The 18,798-nt window shown below is 43.0% G+C and overlaps 1 protein-coding gene across 1 annotated transcript in view; it reads right to left on the bottom strand.

Moving 5' to 3' along the window:
* The window catches only part of LOC121276084 (sodium-dependent neutral amino acid transporter B(0)AT3-like), a 51,699-nt gene extending 33,151 nt beyond the window's left edge, over positions 1 to 18,548 (bottom strand). Inside the window, exons 1-2 of the mRNA XM_041184022.1 lie at positions 18,377 to 18,548; positions 1,108 to 1,248 (exon numbers count right to left, since the gene is read on the bottom strand). Coding sequence (XP_041039956.1) covers positions 1,108 to 1,248; positions 18,377 to 18,548 — 313 coding nt within the window. The remainder of the gene's footprint in view (positions 1 to 1,107; positions 1,249 to 18,376) is intronic.
* Between the last annotated feature and the right edge of the window lie 250 nt (positions 18,549 to 18,798).

An 18,798-nucleotide genomic window follows, 5' to 3' on the forward strand; every position in this document is an offset into this window, starting at 1 on the left:
AAATAGCCCAATTCGTGATGTTCCCCATGGAATGTCGCAATGCAGAAATTCCCGGACCCTCATTTCCCATGGTGTCAGTAACAGCTGCACTGTGAAGCAGTCTTACTTGGGGGTTGGCGGGCTGGGGGTTGCAGAGATTCAGGATTCACAGGAATAAGGGGCCTCCCGTTTAAGAATTTCTTCTCTCTGAGGCTCGCTAACCTTTGGAATTCTCTATTCCCAGACAGCTTCGGAGGGTGGATCATGGAATATACTCATAGTTGAGTTGGATGGGTTTTTGATCTACAGTCAAGGGTTATAGGGGATAGGCCGGAAAGTGGAGCCAGGGCCTTGATCAAAGCAGCCATGGTCTTATTGAATGGTGGAACAGGCTCATGGGGTTCAATGGCCTACCCCTGCTCCTATTTCATATGTTCTTACGCAGTTTTCCGTTGTCATTACTTATTAGTTTATAGTCACAGATGTGAAATGACTTGTTTAAATGTTTCTATTAGTTTGTAAGTTTGACCCTTTGTTAATACTTTAAATTACATCTTCTTTATTCCCTCATGGGATGTGAGCATCACTGGCAAGGCCAGCATTTGTTGCCCATCCCCAATTGCCCTTGAACTAAGTGGCTTTCTCGGCAATTAAAAGTAGGCCCAGACCAGGTAAGGATGGCAGATTTCCTTCCCTAAAGGGCATAAGTGAATCAAATGGGTTTTTATGACAATTGACATCAGTTTCATGGTCATCATTACTGAGGCTAGCTTTCAATTCCAGATTTTACAAACTGAATTTAACTTCTATCAGGTACCAATTGAACCCATGACCCCAAGTCATTAGCCTGGGCCTCTTGATTACTAGTCCAGTGACATTACCACTATGCCACATTTCCCCTTTATTAATTGGTGCACAATGTCTTAAGCCTTACATAAAATGGATTCTTTTAAAACAAAGGGGCCACTTTCTATTTTTCAGCAAGAACTATTATGTCATCTTACTTGTAAGATTGGAGTATCTTGGGATTACAGAGGCAATCCATTTTTTTGGACATTGAAGATGTCTCTATTTGTTAAACTGAAACAATACTTTAATTCTTTTAAAATGTTAAAAGCAAGATCTTACCGACTCCTCCCAGGTAGGGGGAAATGGAATTCCAGACACCAATGCTCCCTTTCCGGAGTTGCTGTCCAATTGCCAATTCAAGGTGGAGCAGTGGAATTCCCTCAAAGATCAATGCAATGAGGTATGGGATCAAAAAGGCTCCTGTGGTCACAAACGGTATGAACAAAGAAAGAACTTAAGCCAACTTTTTAATTTACTTTTCTTTTCTCTCCTCTCTGCGATCCTTCAGACCTTGTTACGTTTGGAGATTTCTTTTTGACCATTTCTGCCACAGGAAGTGTTTGGAAAAAAATGTTGCTTTTAATTGCGCTCTAAAGCAAAGTGTATTTCCAACCAAGTTAAAAAGACACTAAAAGTTGTGATTAAAATGCTAACGATCTCTGATTTGATGTCCCAGAAGGAAAGTCACTAAAGACTGAGAAATAAGAATACTCTCCGAATTGGCTTTGTTTACCTTAAAATGGAACCCACGTAATTAAGAACCCCTGGGAAATAAGAGTACTGGTCTGAACTGTTTTTTCCCTTCTGGGGTTGTTTCCCCAGACAGTGTAAGTAATGGGCAATTTCTTGGCCTATCTTCATAATGGGTAAACACGCCACAACCATTGTGTTGGGAAGTCTCTGATCCATTTTGGCTACAAGCTGAGGGGTATTAAAAAATAGATTCAGTCGGAGTTTTAAAACAGAATGCTGTGAAGGTCGTCAATCCCAGGAACGGTTACAAGAATGTCAGGATGAAGGTAACCAGTTAGAAGTGACTCTGTTTAAATTGGCACGTGGATGTGGGTAGCTTGTTCATTATTTATTTTTACATTAAGACAAGTTGGAATAAGTGAATCAAAATATAACGGTTGCTCTGTACGTTCATGTAGTAAAAACTAGTAGCTGATCAATTTGCAGCTGGTCTCATCTCATCAAATATCAACTCTGCCTTCAAAGAGATTGAAGAACAAGCTCAGATTGCACAACACAGGATATACCCCTTGGTTCTTCCTCTGTTCACTGCCTGAGGGCAGGTCCTTGGTGATTATTCATCAAGCCACAGCAAAGTGCCATGATTTTTATGATAGATTGGGTGAAGAGATAGGCCCTGAATCTACTTCAGCTGTTGGCACTAACCTGACTGACTCACTAGCAGTCTAGCCTGAGCTAACCAGCCTTCCTTATCCCTTGGTTATACCATCCTAAAGGGCTGTGCGATCTTACCTTGAAACATATTTCATCCAGGTTACTGACAGGAGTTATGAGCACTGCTTGTGCCCAAGAGAAAACCTCAGGCAAGACTTGAAACTTGTAGCAGCTTATTTGTAGCTGACTTACAATGGTGACATGGCAACTCAAACTGTTTAAAATCTAAAAGCAAATTGGACAGGAACAGTGATAATTTAAAAAAAATCAAAAGAAGCTGAACTTTACTGTCAAAGGGAAGGTGAAGAAAAGAGACTTTGCCTGAAAAATGGTGAGGGTTAGCATTTTTGACTAGCACTTGAAATGGGCAGAGTATACTGAATGGCTGCATCTCCACTCCTGAACAGCAACAATAGCTTATATTTATATAGTGCCTTTAATGCAGTAAAATGCCTCAAGGCACATAACAGAGGTATTATAAAACAAAATATGAAATTGAGTCATATTAGGACAGATGACCAAAAACTTGTTCAAAGAGGTAGATTTTCAGGAGCATCTTAAAGGAGAAAATAGAGGCAGAGAGGCGGGGAGAGTTAGGGAGGGAATTGCAGAGTTTAATGTCTAGGCAGCTGAAGGCATGGCCACCAATGGTGGAATGATTAAAATTGGGGGTGCTCATGAGGCTGGAATTAAAGTAATGCAGGTATCTCGGGTGGTTTGTAGAAGCAGAGGAGATTAAAGAGATTGGGAGCACCGGGGACATGGAGGGATTTGAAAACAAGGATGAGTATTTTAAAATTGAGGCATAGTTTAACTGGGAGCTGATGTAGGTCAGCAGACACAGGGGTGGTAGGAGCACAGTATTTGGTATGAATTAGGGCATGGGCAGCAGATTTTGAATGGCCTGAAGTTTATGGAGGATAGAATGTGAGAAACTGGTCAGGAGTATGTTAGAGTCGTCAAACCTGGAGGTAACAAAACCATGAATAAGGGTTTCAGTAGCAGAAGAGTTGAGTCAGGCCTGGAGTCAGGCAGTGTTACAGAGGAGAAAATAAGTCTTAGCAGTGTCATAGATATCTGGTTGAAAATTCATCTAAAGATCAAATATGACACCGAGATTGTGAACAGTTTGGTTCAGCCTCGGACAGTTGCCAGAAAGAGGGACGGGATCGGTGATGAGGGAGCTTAATTTGAGGCGGGGACTGATGGGGTTGCCAACTGTGATTAAATATATTCCTGGAGGTTTCATCACACGACTTTCCCCCACACTCCAACCATTAGTTGACCAACATAACCAGCTTTGTGACTTACTGCCTTCCTATGCCAATTGAAAAGTAAAAGACCCATTACCCAATTGAATGATGCTTGACTGTCAGGCAAGTGGCCTTTTATCCCCCCATTTTCACTATTTTTATATTTGCTAAAGAGAAATGTTCAAATAAAATGCCAAAAAACCCTATCTCTTTTAATGATTTTTCCCCAGGGTTGCACAAAGCAGTGTCCTGGAGATTGATTTTCAATACAAAAACAGAAATGCCTGGAAAAACTCAGCAGGTCTGGCAGCATCGGCGGAGAAGAGCAAAGTTGACGTTTTGAGTCCTCATGACCCTTCAATTCCTGGAGACTCCAGGCCAATCTAGGAGGGTTGGCAACCCTAGGGACTGAAGACAATAGCTTTGGTCTCCCCGATACTTAAATGGAGGAAATTTCTGTCCACCAAATGCTGGATGTCAGATAACCAGTTTGATTATTTCAAGGGGTTGAAAGAGGTGCTGGTGAGGTGGAGCTAGGTGTCGTTAGCATTCATGTGAAAACTAATGCTGTGTATTCAGACAATATTGTCAAGGGGCATCTTGTAGATGAGAGGTACGAGGGGTCCAAGGATATACCCTTGGGAGACACCAGAGGTAACAGTGCAGGAAAGGGAGGAAAAGTCATTGACTGTGATTCTCTGGCCACGATTAGATGGATAAGAGTGGAACTGGGTGAGTGCAATCCCACCAGGCTGGACAATGGTGGAGAGATGTTGGAGGAAGACGGTGTGATCAGCTGTGTCAAAAGCTACAGACAGTTTGAGTAGGATGAAAAGGAGTGGTTTCCCTTTGTCATAGTCACATGGGATGCCATTTATGACTCTGTTAAGAGTGATTTTGCTACTGCAGCATAGGCTGATTGGAGAGTTTCAAACATGGAGCTCTAGGAAAAATGAGCACAAGTTTGCGAGGTGACAACACATTCAAGGACTTTGGAGAGGAAAGGGAGGTTGGACATGGGATGGTAGCTTGCAGGATGGAGGGGTCTGGGATTTTTTGAGGAGAGGAGTGATTTGAAGGAGAGTGGAAGCAAATCTGAGGCAAGAGAACCATTAACAATATCAGCCAACATGGAAGCCAGCAAGGGAAGTTGGGTAAAAACAAAAAACTGCGGATGCTGGAAATCCAAAACAAAAACAGAATTACCTGGATAAACTCAGCAGGTCCGGCAGCATCGGCGGAGAAGAAAAGAGTTGACGTTTCGAGTCCTCATGACCCTTCAGCAGAACTTCTCAGTTCTGTTATTGATTGGATGGTCTTGGTTTTAGTGACAAAGAAACCCATTAGCACCTCACACTTGTTGGAGGTGAGAGTGGAGAGACAGGGGAGAAGGGTTTAAAAAGATGGTTTTGGTTATCTTTGCACTCCAGGATGACCCTGGAATAGTGAGAAATTTTCACAGGTGAAAGCATAACCCAATAGTGCTTCATGTGATCCAGCCAGGTTTTATGGTGAATGGCTAAGCTATTTACCTGCCATTTTCATTCAAGTTTGCATCCTCTAGCATTAAGGGATCAGAGAAGACGGACATACCAGGAGGAACGGCCAGGGTGAGAGAGTGTAATAGTTTTAATTGGGACGAGCATGTCAAAGATGAAGATGAGGATGTGGTTGAACAGATTGGTAGCTGCAGGAATGTTATGAATGGGGAGCCAAAGGCTGGGTAATTGGGAATTTGGGAGTGCAGTTGTAGGTGAATGGGGGTAGAACTTTTATTCCAAGTTTGGATACAGAAGCCAGCATCATGAGATACAATCCAATTTCAGCCCTATTTGATGAATATAATAGAAAACAGTGAATACTCTAATACTCACTCATTCGCCTTCCTGTATCATAAAGCTGCTGAAATTAAGAGTCATCCTACACCTTCTAACTCACTCAATCCCATAAAGTTTCCCAAAAGGGCTCAGCTGGTATCAGAATTGCCTTTGAGACAGGAGGTTGCTGGTTCTAGTCCTAATCTAGATTTGAACACTTAATTTAGGCTGCGGTTCCAGTGTAGCACCGAGGGAGAGTAGTACTGTCTTACACGTGGTTTGGTAAATTGTTCTCCAATCTGCTTTTTCAGGTGGACGTGGAGGATCCTATTGCACAATTTGAATAAGGACAGGGAGGTGTCCTGATCACTGAGATAGATTATCTGGTCAATTTTCACTACCTGCAGGATCTTGCTGTGCACTGTTTGGCTGCTAACTTATAACAGTGACTGCAACTCAAATGTACTAAAGTGTCCATGAAGCATTTATGAAATGCTGAAGTCATGGGAGGCGCTATATGAATGCACGTTCTATCTTTTTGTATGACCCGTATCTAATTTCTTTGCACCAAGTGTTTGGTTTCTTCTGTTTTTGAAAGAGATTGATGAAATAAATGTGTGAAGACACAAATAGCCAGTTCCTGATTATGAGGGGCATTTTATTGTTACTATGGCGTCATTAGATAGTGAGCAGCCCTGGCGCACTGCCCAGTCTGCTAATGAGAACCAGTGTCTCTGAGAGAGTATCTGAGACAAAGCTCATAACTCTTCCTTCAGGGTGAGAATTGAATTCACAGAGACTTAGGGGGCGGGATTTTCTTGCCCCGCCCACCACTGGGGGTGTCTGGCCCTGGCCATGATGGGGCCGGAAAATCCCGGCCTTAGTTTAAGTTCGTGTTTTATAGAACCATTGTGCCCGTGCTAACTGTTTGAAAGAACTATCCGATTAATCCTACTCCCCTGTTGTTTCCTCGAAGCCCTGCAATCGTTTCCTGTTCAAGCATTTATTAAAGTTCCTTTAAAAAGTGGCTATTGAATCTGCTTGCACCACCTTTCAGGCAGAGCAATCTGGATCATAATGACTCACTGAATAAAAAGAACTCTCCTCATCTCCCCTACTGTTTTTGTTCCAAGTTACCATAAATCTCCATCCTTTGGTGACCAACCCCCCTGCCAGTGGAGATGTTTCTTCCCTTTCCACTTTATCAATACATCTCATAATTTTGAACGCCACTATTAAACATCAAACCTAGATACAGGCTCTGAAGTCAGTGTCTGAGGATGTGCAGCCACAGACTGGGTGTGTCTGTGGAACCTACAGTTTTCATTTGAGGCATCAGGGAGGATTTCCCTTAGAATTATCGAACTGGTACAGCACAACAGAAGGCCATTCAGCCCATCGTGTTTGTGCCAGTTCTCTGTGCAAGCGCACTCACCTAGTCCTGTTCCATTTCCCTGTAGCCCTCCAAATTTTTTGGCTTCAAGTAATTATCCTATTCTCTTTTGAAGGCCTCGATTGAATCTACTTGCACCACACTCTCAGGCAATCAATTCAAGATCCTGGCTGCTCACTGTGTAAAAATGTTTTTCCTCACGTTGCCATTGCTTCTTTGCCAGTCAACAAAATCAGTGTCCTCTGGTTCTCAATCCTTCTGTCAACGGGAACAGTTTATTCCTATCTACTCTGTCCAGGTCTCTCATGATTTTGAACACCTCTATGAAATCTCCCCTTGATCTTCTCCAAGGAATCCAGTCCCAGTTTCTCTGATCTATCTATTGAATTGAAGTTCCTCATCACTGGAACCATTCTCATGAATCTTTTCTGCACCCTCCCTAATATCTTCACATCCGTCCTAAAGTGTGGTGCCCAGAACTGGGGGTCAATAGTCCAGCTGAGGCTGAATTAGTGTTTTATGCAGCTTAATTATAACTTTGTTGCTTATCATGACTGCATTGCAGCCTAAAAGAAATGTGCAGCAGCTGTATTGAAATGTCTGACAGGTCGCCATCTAAAAACCATTCACTAACTCCTTCTCCTCCAGCATGGTCGCACAACCTGTTACTCTGGTGCCATAGGGGGAGAAAATAACCTGTGCCCTTTGTACCAACTTTGAAAAATGGGGCCTAAGAGGGTCACTACCTTTCAGAAGGACAAGGGCAGCAGCCACATGGGACTCACAGGATCTGACTATCACTAATTGGACCAGCAGATGTGCAGTGATGCAAGCAGCCTAAGAATATATGTGAACAGAAATTATTCCAGCTGCTGGAGTTAGAGGAACAAGTGCCCATGGATGTTATTTATAAGGACTTCCAGAAGGCATTCACTAAAGTTCCACATTGGAGATTGTTAGCAAAAATAAGAGTACATGGAATTGGAGGCAACCTACAGATATGGATAGGGAAGAGATTAGCAGGTAGTAGAATTAGGATCATGATTGTCTGATTGGCAGGATGTGACTAGTGGAGTCTCGCAGGGCTCTGTGCTGGGACCTTAACTTTTTACAATTTACATCAATGACCTAGATGAAGGGAGCAAAGGCATGGTAGCTAAATTTGCAGATGAAACAAAGATAGGTAGGAAAGTATGTAGTGAGGAAGACATAAGGAGTTTGCAAACAGACATAGATAAGTTGAGTGAGTCAGCAAAAATCTGGCAGATGGGGTATAATGTGGGAAAATGTGAAGTCATTCACTTTGGCTGGAAGAATGAAAAAGCAGAGTATTACTTAAATGGAGAATGACTGCAGAATCCTGAGATGCAGAGGGATCTGGGTCTTCTCGTGCATGAGTCACTAAAAGTTAGTATGCAGGTACAGCAAGTAATCAAGAAGCCTAATTATCCCTTATTATGTAAGCAATTGAACATAAAACTAAGGATGTTACGCTTCAGTTATACAGGGCATTGGTGAGACCACATCTCGAATATTGTGTAAAGTTTTGGTCTCCTTATTTAAGAAAGGGTGTAAATGTGTTGGAGGCGGTTCAGAGGAGGTTTACTAGATTAATACATGGAATGAGCGGGTTGTCCTAAGAGGAAAGGTTGGACAGACTGGGCTTGTTTCCACTGGAGTTTAGAAGAGTGAGGGGTGATTTGATTGAAGTATATAAGACTCTGAATAGTCTTGACAAGGCGGATGTGGAAAGGATGTTTCCCCTTGTGGGTGAGTCCAGAACTAGGGGGTCACTGTTTTAAAATCAGGGGTTGCCCTTATAGGACAGAGATGAAGAGAATTTTTTTCTCTCAGAGGGTTGTGCGACTTTGGAACTCTCTGCCTCAGAAGGCGGTAGAGGCGGGGTCATTGAATATTTTTAAGTAGGTAGGTTCTTGTTAGGCAAGGGAATCAAAGGTTATCGGGAGTAGATGGGAATGTAGAACTCAAAAAACAACCAGATCAGCAATGACCTTATTGAATGGTTGTGCAGGCTCAAGACACCATATGACTACTCCTGCTCTTATTTTGTATGCCCCTATGAATATGTACTCCAATTGCTTCAGCATCTCATCACTGTTAAAAATGACTTATGTTCCTATGATATTGCAGACGATCATTTAACACGTGTGCCACATTTCTGTGTCCATCATTTAAATGAAGTCATGGACCTACTGAAACTGTCCCTCTTGTTGTTTTGCACTCTTCCCTTAGAAAATAAGGTATTCACAGGCTAAATAACAATCGGAAAGGAAACAATATGAGTGGTCCTTCCATGATTATAAGTGCCTGTACGCTAGCCAGTCGGGTGATTTTGGGCTTCCACAATCTATATGGTGATGAGGTCTAAAGGTGCACTGCAGGAACTCATCAAGGCTCCTTAGACAGCACTTTCCAAACCTATGATCATTACCATCTAGAAGGACAAGGGCAGCAGACACATGGGAACACCACCACCTGGAAGTTCCCCTCCAAGCCAATCACTATCCTGACTTGGAAATATATCGCTGTTCCTTCATTGTCACTGGGTCAAAATCCTGGAACTTCCTTTCTACTAGTGCTGTAGGTGTACATACACCTTGTGGACTGCAGTGCTTCAAGAAGGTAACTCACCACTACCTTCTCAAGGGTAATTAGGGTTGGGCAATAAATGCTTGTCCAGCCATATCCCATGAATAAAAGAGAACATATAGCCAGTGGGTTTTTGGTGGGGAACTGCTGTTATTAGTTCCTTCCCTGGCTGGCTGTGGTAGCATGAGTCCATGTCACTATTAACCACTGGGCCTCATTAATCTGACCAGTTCCTGCCCAGAATGAGTGGGAGGTGGGCAGGTGTAGAATCTGCTGTGTGGAAATTCAGGCAGTCCATGGATGCTTGTTGGCAGTCAGGTCACTGTGGGAAAATCGGTTGCCTGGGAATTCCTATGATAAGGAAAGGTTGTTAGATCCAGGGCAGTGAATGCCTAAACTTTTCTTATAGAGAAAGTAGAAAAACTCACTTAGGGGGTCTCTATCTTTTCAAGCTAGCCTTCAGCTGCCAGCAAAGCTACACCCGCATGATTGCTCTGGCTAAACTTAAGATTACTGCCAGTGCCTGGTGATGTCTTCAAACCCCGATTAACATCTGTGAATTTGGACTCCCTGGCAGTGGATTTGTGCCTTAGAAGCTTCCAGAAAGCAGCTGTTAACATTTAAAATGGCAGGAAGTGGGCAGTGGGTCAAGTAACTCAGGGAATTTTAACTGCCCACTCATAAGGTGCGAGATTTTAATTCACTCAGAATTCATTCATTTCATTTGTGCCAGGCAGTTGGGGGCAGAAACATATGCACATACATACATCATACATACATCATACATAATACATATATACATCATTCATACATACATACATGCATGCATGAAATGGTGGTGAAGGTAGCAGCATAGTGGTATTGTCACTGGACTATTAATCCAGAGCCCCAGGGTAATGTTCTGGGGATCCGGGTTTGAATCCCACCACAGCAGATTATGAAATTTGAATTCAATAAAGAACCTGGAACTGATGATGACCATGGCCATTGTTAATATTGTTGTAAAAACCCACCTAGTTTCCCCTTTCTGGAAGGAAATCTGCCATCGTTACCTGATCTGGCCTACAAGTATGATCCTTAAATGTCCTCTGAATAGGCCTAGCAAGCCATTCAGTTCTCAAGTGATGTGCAATAAATGCTGGCCTAGCTAGCAATGCCCCCATCCCATGAACAAATAAAACAAATGCATGCGGGCACACACATACTAACACATAAATATATACACACACACATAGCCATATACACACATTCAAATATACATTGGCACACAAATGCATGCACACACACATATACACTCACATACTTGTCCACACAAAAGTACACAGGGAAGAAATTTCAGCAGCTGGCTGTCCATTCCTCACCTGAAAAATAGACAACTGGTAACTGGCAGGGATTTTGGGCACCCTCTTTTACGCACTGGAATCAACTTTTAGACTGGCTTTTAAATTGATACCTAGCGCTCCTGCCCTAATAGGGCAGAGAGCTTTTTAGATATTCAAATCTGAGTCTTACACTGTTGTAGGATCATGCTTGCAACATCCAAGAAAAATGAGCACAGCATTGCATGATTAATTCAGCTCTATTTCTCCAGCATTAAGAGCCCCAACTTGCAGTCGTTACAGGGAGAGTTGGAGGTCTCCCAATATAGGGCCGGAGTTCTCTTCCAGGCCTCACAAATATCTCCCAGACTACTGCTGGCCTGTAATTGAACATATTGTTCCTTCATCATTAATTGACCAGAATCCTGGAACTCCCAACCTAACAGCATTGTGAGAGTCCCTTCACCATACGTATTTCAGCAGTTCAAGAAGAAGCACACCACCTTCTCAGGGGTAACTAGGGATGGGCAACAAATGCCAGTTTTGCCAATGATGCCCACATCCCAGCAACAAATACTAAAACAACAAAGCTTTCCCCCATTTTGCAGGCTTCCACCGATGTTATGCCCAAAGTTACAGCAGCAGATCAGGAGGAACCTGTTGGGAATTGTAGGAATGTGTTTAATCCAATAGAAATATCAAACGCAGGAACTCTTTTTCAAATTTGCTATGTCACTACAGGTCAAGGAATTCTTACTCCCTTTCGATAAAAATGTTTTTATTGGATTCAGGAAAGAACTTGAACATTGTCTTACTTAACCTTTTAGGTTACATGTTACTTAGACATGTATAAATTGAGCATTTTACATAACCCATGTACTTTGATACATTATATATTAAGGTTTGGCAGGATTTGTAGTGTGCCTTGGCAGATGGAAACAGCTTAGGTGAAACAGGGAGGATGGGGGCCATGGGACTTTGTGCAGGCAAAGTTTGAACAAGGTGCAGTTTCTACAACTCTTTATGTGGTGGTCTTCCTGGTTGTTTGAAAATCCTGGGCTCTGTTTGCTTTGGTCTGTGGGAGATGGGATGGATGAGTATGATTTAGCTACACCACCACCATTTTGAGTCTTTAGCTAAATGGGAATGGAATATTACAGCCCTGAGACATTAAACACTGTTCTGAAAAGCAAAATTGATCATACTAGTCACCCACCTTATAGTCAGGTATCTAGGAGCCAGGTCCCTATGGATACAATGCTGGTGAAGTCAGACATGGTGCTAAATGCTTTGTTTCTTTTAATTGGTGGGAAAAGAAATAGTGAAGTAGATTAAAAACTAGCTCTAATGATAGAACTGAATTAATATTTTACAATGTTGGGCACAAAAGGAAGATGCATTTTTTTCATCTTTCACAACAGTAAATGCACTGGAAGTAAATCAGAATCAGCAGCTTTGTGGGTTAAAACTAATCCATTAAACTTACAATCTATCAAGTCAGTCAAATCTTTTAAAGGTCTTCTGTAGTAACTCGTTCGTCTCCCGTTACCAGATAGCATCGTACATGCTCCAGTGCCACAAGAAGTTGTGCTGAATTTCTTGGATTCTTCACCTGTGTGTGCGAATCAAATTAGAAATTGGACGAACAGGGATCCAATTTTGTCGAAAGTCAGAGACTTTGTTTTGCTAGGGTGGTCCAATTCACCTATATCTGAAGAGATGAGACCATTCCATGCCCGAAAAATAGAGTTAAGTTGTCAAGATGGAATCTTATTGTCGGGATCAAGAGTTGTTGTCCCTTTGCAAGGAAGAGAATCACTCTTGACAGAGCTTCACAGGCATATCGAAGATGAAAATACTTGCTTAAAGCTATGTCTGATGGCTAAGCGTTGAGTAATATTGAAAGCACGGTCAACCTCCATTGTCAGCAACAACAGAAGTTGCCTATTTCAGCTCCACTGCATCTGTGGGAGTGGCCTGGTCGACCCTGGGTTAGCCTACCTATTGATTATGTAGAACCGTTCTTAGGTACCATGTTTTTGTTGGTTGTAGATGCACATTCTAAATGGGTGGATGTGTATGAAGTCAAATCACCAACATTGAGTGCAACTACTGAGAAGCTGTGCCAATGTTTTAGTCTACATGGCCTACTGGAAATCATCACTTCCATTAATGGTGCAGTCTTTACCAGTACAGAATTTCAGAGATTCATGAGTTTAAATGGAATCGGACATATTGAAACAGCACAATCCAATCCCTCATCAAATGGTTTAGCTGAGAGAGCTGTGCAAACTTTCAAATCTGGAATGAAGAGATTACCAGAAGGTGCTCTAGAAACTTGACTTTCCCACTTTCTTCTCAGTTATCATACAACACCACATTCAACTATGGGTTCAACGCCGTCTGAATTATTGATGAAACGCCACCTACATACAAGGTTAAATCTGGTGTTTCCAAGTTTGGAGGGGAAGGTAGAGAGGAATCAGAGTAATCAAAAATTGAATCACAATATTCATAGCAAAGCTCGCACATTCAAAGAACAAAGAACAAAGAAAAGTACAGCACAGGAACAGGTCCTTCGGCCCTCCAAACCTGCGCCGATCATATCGCCCGTCAACTAAAACATTTTGCACTTCTGGGGTCCATATCCCTCTATTCCCATCCTATTCGTGTATTTATCAAGCTGCCTCTTAAACATCACTATCGTACCTGCTTCCACCACCTCCTCTGGCAGCAAATTCCAGACACTCACTACCCTCTGCGTAAAAAACTTGCCCCGCACATCTCCTCTATAGTTTTCTCCTCTCACCTTAAATCTATGTCTCCTAGTAATTGACTCTTCCACCCTGGGAAAAAGCTTCTGACTATCTACTCTGTCCATGCCACTCATAATTTTGTAAACTTCTATCAAGTCGCCCCTCAATCTCCGTCGCTCTAGTGAGAACAATCCGAGTTTCTCCAATCTCTCCTCATAGCTAATAACCTCCAGACCAGGCAGCACCCTGGTAAACCTCCTCTGCACCCTCTCCAATGCCTCCATATCCTTCTGGTAATGTGGTGACCAGAATTGCACACAATATTCCAAGTGTGGCCTATCCAAGGTTCTATACCGCTGCAGCATGACTTCCCAGCTTTTATACTCAATACCCCTGCCAATGAAGGCAAGCATGCCATATGCCTTCCTGACTACCTTATCCACCTGTGTTACCACTTTCAGTGACCTGTGGACCTGTACACCCAGATCCGTCTGCCCTTCAATGCACTTAAGGGTTCTGCCATTTACTGTGTAATTCCTGACTGTATTAGACCTTCCAAAATGCATTACCTCGCATTTGTCCGGAATAAACTCCATCTGCCATTTCTCCGGCAAGTCTCCAACCGATCTTTATCCCGTTGTATCCTTTGACAATCCTCTTCACTATCTGCAACTCCTCCAACCTTAGTGTCGTCTGCAAACTTACTAATTAGCCCAGTTACATTTTCCTCCAAATCATTTATGTATACTACAAACAGCAAAGGTCTCAGCACTGGTCCCTGCGGAACTCCACTCGTCACAGCTCTCCATTCAGAAAAGCACCCTTCCACTGCTACCCTCTGTCTTCTGTGACCAAGCCAATTCTGTATCCATCTTGCCAGCTCACCTCTGATCCCGTGCGACTTTACCTTCTGTACCAGTCTGCCGTGAGGGACCTTGTCAAAGGCCTTACTGAAATCCATGCATATAACATCCACTGCTCTTCCATCATCGATCATCTTTGTCACTTCCTCGAAAAACTCGATCAAGTTAGTGAGACACGACCTCCCCTTCACAAAACCATGCTGCCTCTCACTAATACGCCCATTTGCTTCCAAATGGTAGTAAATCCTGTCACGAAGAATCTTCTGCAATAATTTCCCTACCACTGATGTAAGACTGACTGGCCTGTAATTTCCTGGATTATCCCTGCTACCCTTCTTAAACAATGGAACAACATTGGCCATTCTCCAGTCCTCTGGGACCTCACCCATAGCCAGTGAGGATATAAAGATTTCTGTCAAGGCCCCAGCAATCTCCTCCCTTGCCTCCCTCAGTACTCTGGGGCAGATCCCCTCTGGCCTTGGGGACTTATCCACCTTAATATTCTTCAATGTAGGAGACACAGTATACGTGCAGAATTTCAGAAGAGGACCTTGTTGGGTACCTGGAATCATTGTCTCAGAAACTGGTCCCTTATCCTTCCAGGTGGGAGTGGAAGACAGAATTGTTCAAAAACATGCAGGCCATATTCGTGATAGAGAGACATTCCAACAACCAATTATTCCGCCTGTTTTTAACGTTGAACCATCAATCCCTGAAGTGACAGAACGACCTGGAATAGACATGCTCTATATCTCTGTAGAGTTGCCAAACCCAGAACTGCCACTTTCTAATGCTGTATCTCGTACTGCGGGTCCTAATCATGGCGATCCTGTGGAGGAAGCTCAAGTGGCAGAGCCACTCCGCTCTAACCGAATTAGGAAAGAACCTCAGAGACTTAGGGAAGAATTTTGCCCTTGGCAGGCGGGCTCAGTGGGGATGAGCAGGGGCGAGTAGAGGTGGTTGGGAAGCCAACCACAGCCCGTGATCGGCACCGCTCTGCAATTTCAAGTTGGTGGGCCTAATTGGCCCAGCGTGAAACGCGAGTGGCAGCGCTGAGTGCTGCCCAAGCCGGGGGTGGTGGGGGGGTGGGGGGGTGAATGTGAACCAGCTGAGCGTGAACTTTGCACATGCACATGGGTGACCGCTGCACAGGGCTGCCTCAGGGAGATGAAGATATATAATAAAAAGATAATAAAACATGTCCCTTCATGTGATTCTGTCACATGAGCAAGGACATGTTATTAATGAAAAATTGAAGTTTTTATTTTATTTTTATTTGCTTTTGGAAATCTCAACATGCCCATGGATGAAGTTTCCAATTTGCCTGCCCTGCCAAAGGTTAGGCCTTTTAATTGTAGGTGGGTGCGCTGCCAGCTCCGGCGCATGCCCGCTGACCAAACTATTACATGACTGTGCATTGGCATTGGCACACTCGGGCTGACATCAACGCGTGTCGTTTCACACTTGACTGGGCTGGGTGTGCACCCGCCCACCGAGTGAAAATTTCTGCCCTTAATCTTTAATTACCTGAGTTGTATGTATGTATATGTTGTTGTATATTCAAATGTTCTCTCTAAATAGAAACTGTAAAGAACTAAAGGGGAAGAAAAAAATGTAATGACTTGATGGAGCGGACAGGTTTCAGCAAGAAAAAAATATACTTTGGTACAGAGAGCTTTTCAGATGCTAGCTGCTCAATCAGGACTCTCGTCAGGAAGCCATATCCCCCAGATTACTCGTGCTTAGGGCTCATTGGTTAGAGTCTCCAAGAACACCACGTAACCCCTGATAGACAGCACGAGAGGCTATACTTCCAGTTACTGCATCTTCCATTTGATTGTGGGTGATATCCAGAGGAGTTCATTGGCTCCATTTCATCACTCCACCAATGGCAGATCTCTCTATTTGCCCAACAGAGGTATGAGGTCAGTAGACATTTTGGGCAGAGTACGATAAATGGTTAGTTTATGGTTATGTGGATAAGTGGAAATGTGGGGAGGCCAATACTCTCTGGTCTTTAAATAATAGGACTCCTAACATCATAACGGCTGCTGGAACAGGCAGATGGGACCTTTGTTTAACATTTTAGTGCAACAGGACCCTCATGGGGGGACTGGTTAGCTCAGCTGGCTAGCATGTGGTTCAGATTAATGCCAACAGCATGAGTTTGATTCCCGTTCGGGCTGAAGTCATCTTGGGACCCACCTCCTGTCCCTGAGAGTAGAAGGCAATGGCAAACCACCACTGAGAAAAACTGCCAAGAAAACAGCTCAGGACAGACAATGAGCCAAGGCCCTGCCTTTGGGAAGAGCACACATGAAGGAGGAAAGGAAAGAAGGAAGTACCTTCAGCAGAGTCATCAACTTTCTGACTCAAATACAAAAGGACTCACAACTGAGCTGATACTTCAGTAGATCATTCATTCACATTTGTTAATAATAATCCACAACTTCCACACAACAAACATTTCTCCGTATTGTTTTTAACCGCTCTGACCCCAGATTCAACCGAAAGTGAATAACTGATTTAAGTGAAAAGTGGGAAATATGTTATCTGAGTAGAATTTCTTAAAAGGCTGGTGTTTCTGCTTGCTTTCTGGCAACATTAAGCGATCGATCAGAAAGAACTCTGGCAGAAATTACCAGCAATTGTCTATCAAAATCTATCTGGAAACCTAATTTAAGCTGCCACAATCAACTTCATGCACAGAAGCCTTTTATATTCACTTTTGTGCTGGGTGATTTCTGCATTCTTCGACCCTTCAACCTGGGCCAGAAATCATTGACACAGAAAGGAATGGGAACCATGAGAGCACCGTGCGTGGACAGTGACGCAAAAGGTGAGGTGGTGGAGGACAAATGAGGGGCTGACCATGTTAACGATGGCAGGAGGGTCAAGGAGGACAAGGTGAACCACAGTCACACAATGAAGCCATTGCTGAATATTATCAGGATAATCGGTGCTATGGGTGAGTCAAGGACTAGCCTGGAGGAACTCAAAAAAGTCAATGAAGGTGGATGAGGAGCTAGTGATCACTAGAGAAGCAAGTGGAGCAGATGCCTCTCATGCCCTTTCCATGAGAACATTACACATCGAGGTGCAAGATTGGCAGAATAGTGTTAACCACTGGAATTCCTGGTAGTTCCAGTTGCCTCCCTTGTCCAATGCTGTGTAATGAAGCAGGCTTAGCTTCCATATTAGGGCCTGATCCTGGCCAGAGAAGGGTCCAATCTCCTCTCGTCTGGTTTATTTGCTGTAGTTGAACACAGACCTGTTGATTGCAATTGAGAAAGGGGCAAACTGAAAATTGGTGTTTAACTTTTTTTTAACTGATCTTCAACTGCTCATGCCATGACACAGAGCCGCCTGTTGATGTGGGACACCCAATAACACTGGAAATAGGGCAGGACTTAATGCTCAACTTTGGTGCAATATCTGACCCTACGTAGGGTAACCTAGGGATGTAACATGGACCCCATTGGAAGTAACATCAGAGAGCGATATAAAATGTGCCAACTGATTTGCTATCACCCATTTTACACTCTCATCCAAAGTCAAAATTATCCCAGTGACTTCTAACTACCCTTCTGCTTTAAAGCTTGCCCTGGTAATGGCATAAAAACCTGACTGATTGCCTGTGAAATTCATGCAAGTAGTCTCATTGCCGAGTCTTGAGTAAAGTGGAAAATAATTGAAGAAGCCTCAAATCATTCTCTAAAATAATCAAATTGTATGCTATTGTCAAAATAATGATCAGTGTTTCTGTTGGATAGAAAACGAAGTTTGATTACCTTTGTGCTTTGTTAATTTGGCATGCATCATAGAAATTACTAAAGACCTTTAAACTTAGAATCACTGTGGATGATATTGATAGACAGACACTATTTTCTTGACATTCCTTTATATATTATTTCCATGCAGATGTTAAAACTACTTATTTTAAATTCTTAATTGTCTTGCTAAAACAGTGAACAAAGGAAGGTTGTCTTCTGTGTTAAGTGTTCACATTCTAGTTGTAGTACAAAGTGACTTCCAAACTTAAGAGCTTCCAAAATACAGAGAAATTCATGCAGGTTAACCACACATTTGATATCTAAGTTTCTCTTCTACATTTGTGCTTGTATACTTACCACCTCCATAAGTCTGACAGAGGTAAGGGAACCTCCAGATATTCCCCAGTCCCACAGCAAATCCTGCACAGCTCAGGATATACTGAAACTTATTGTCCCACTTTGGCCTCTCCTCCTTCAGAACATCATTGGTTTCACCCGTAACGCAAGCAACCTCATTTTCTGCTGCCATCTCACCCAACTGGGGTCATACAGAAGGATATGTTCAGTTACCCTGTTCTATAGCTTTCCTGTAACCTTCTGCTTTTCTTTCAATTCATGTGTCATTTATCTCTTTAACCATAACCTACTGGATAATCTGATACTGAGAAAAAAGTTATATTCAGTTGGAGGAAAGCTGGGTGGAGCCAGATCTCACAGAGGGGAGACTCCATTTGCCCAGATCCCTGAATAGGCAATGGGAGAATCACGAGGATAGGTGC

This window comes from Carcharodon carcharias, chromosome 3 (assembly GCF_017639515.1).
Source record: "Carcharodon carcharias isolate sCarCar2 chromosome 3, sCarCar2.pri, whole genome shotgun sequence".
NCBI classification, from domain to species: Eukaryota; Metazoa; Chordata; class Chondrichthyes; order Lamniformes; family Lamnidae; genus Carcharodon; species Carcharodon carcharias.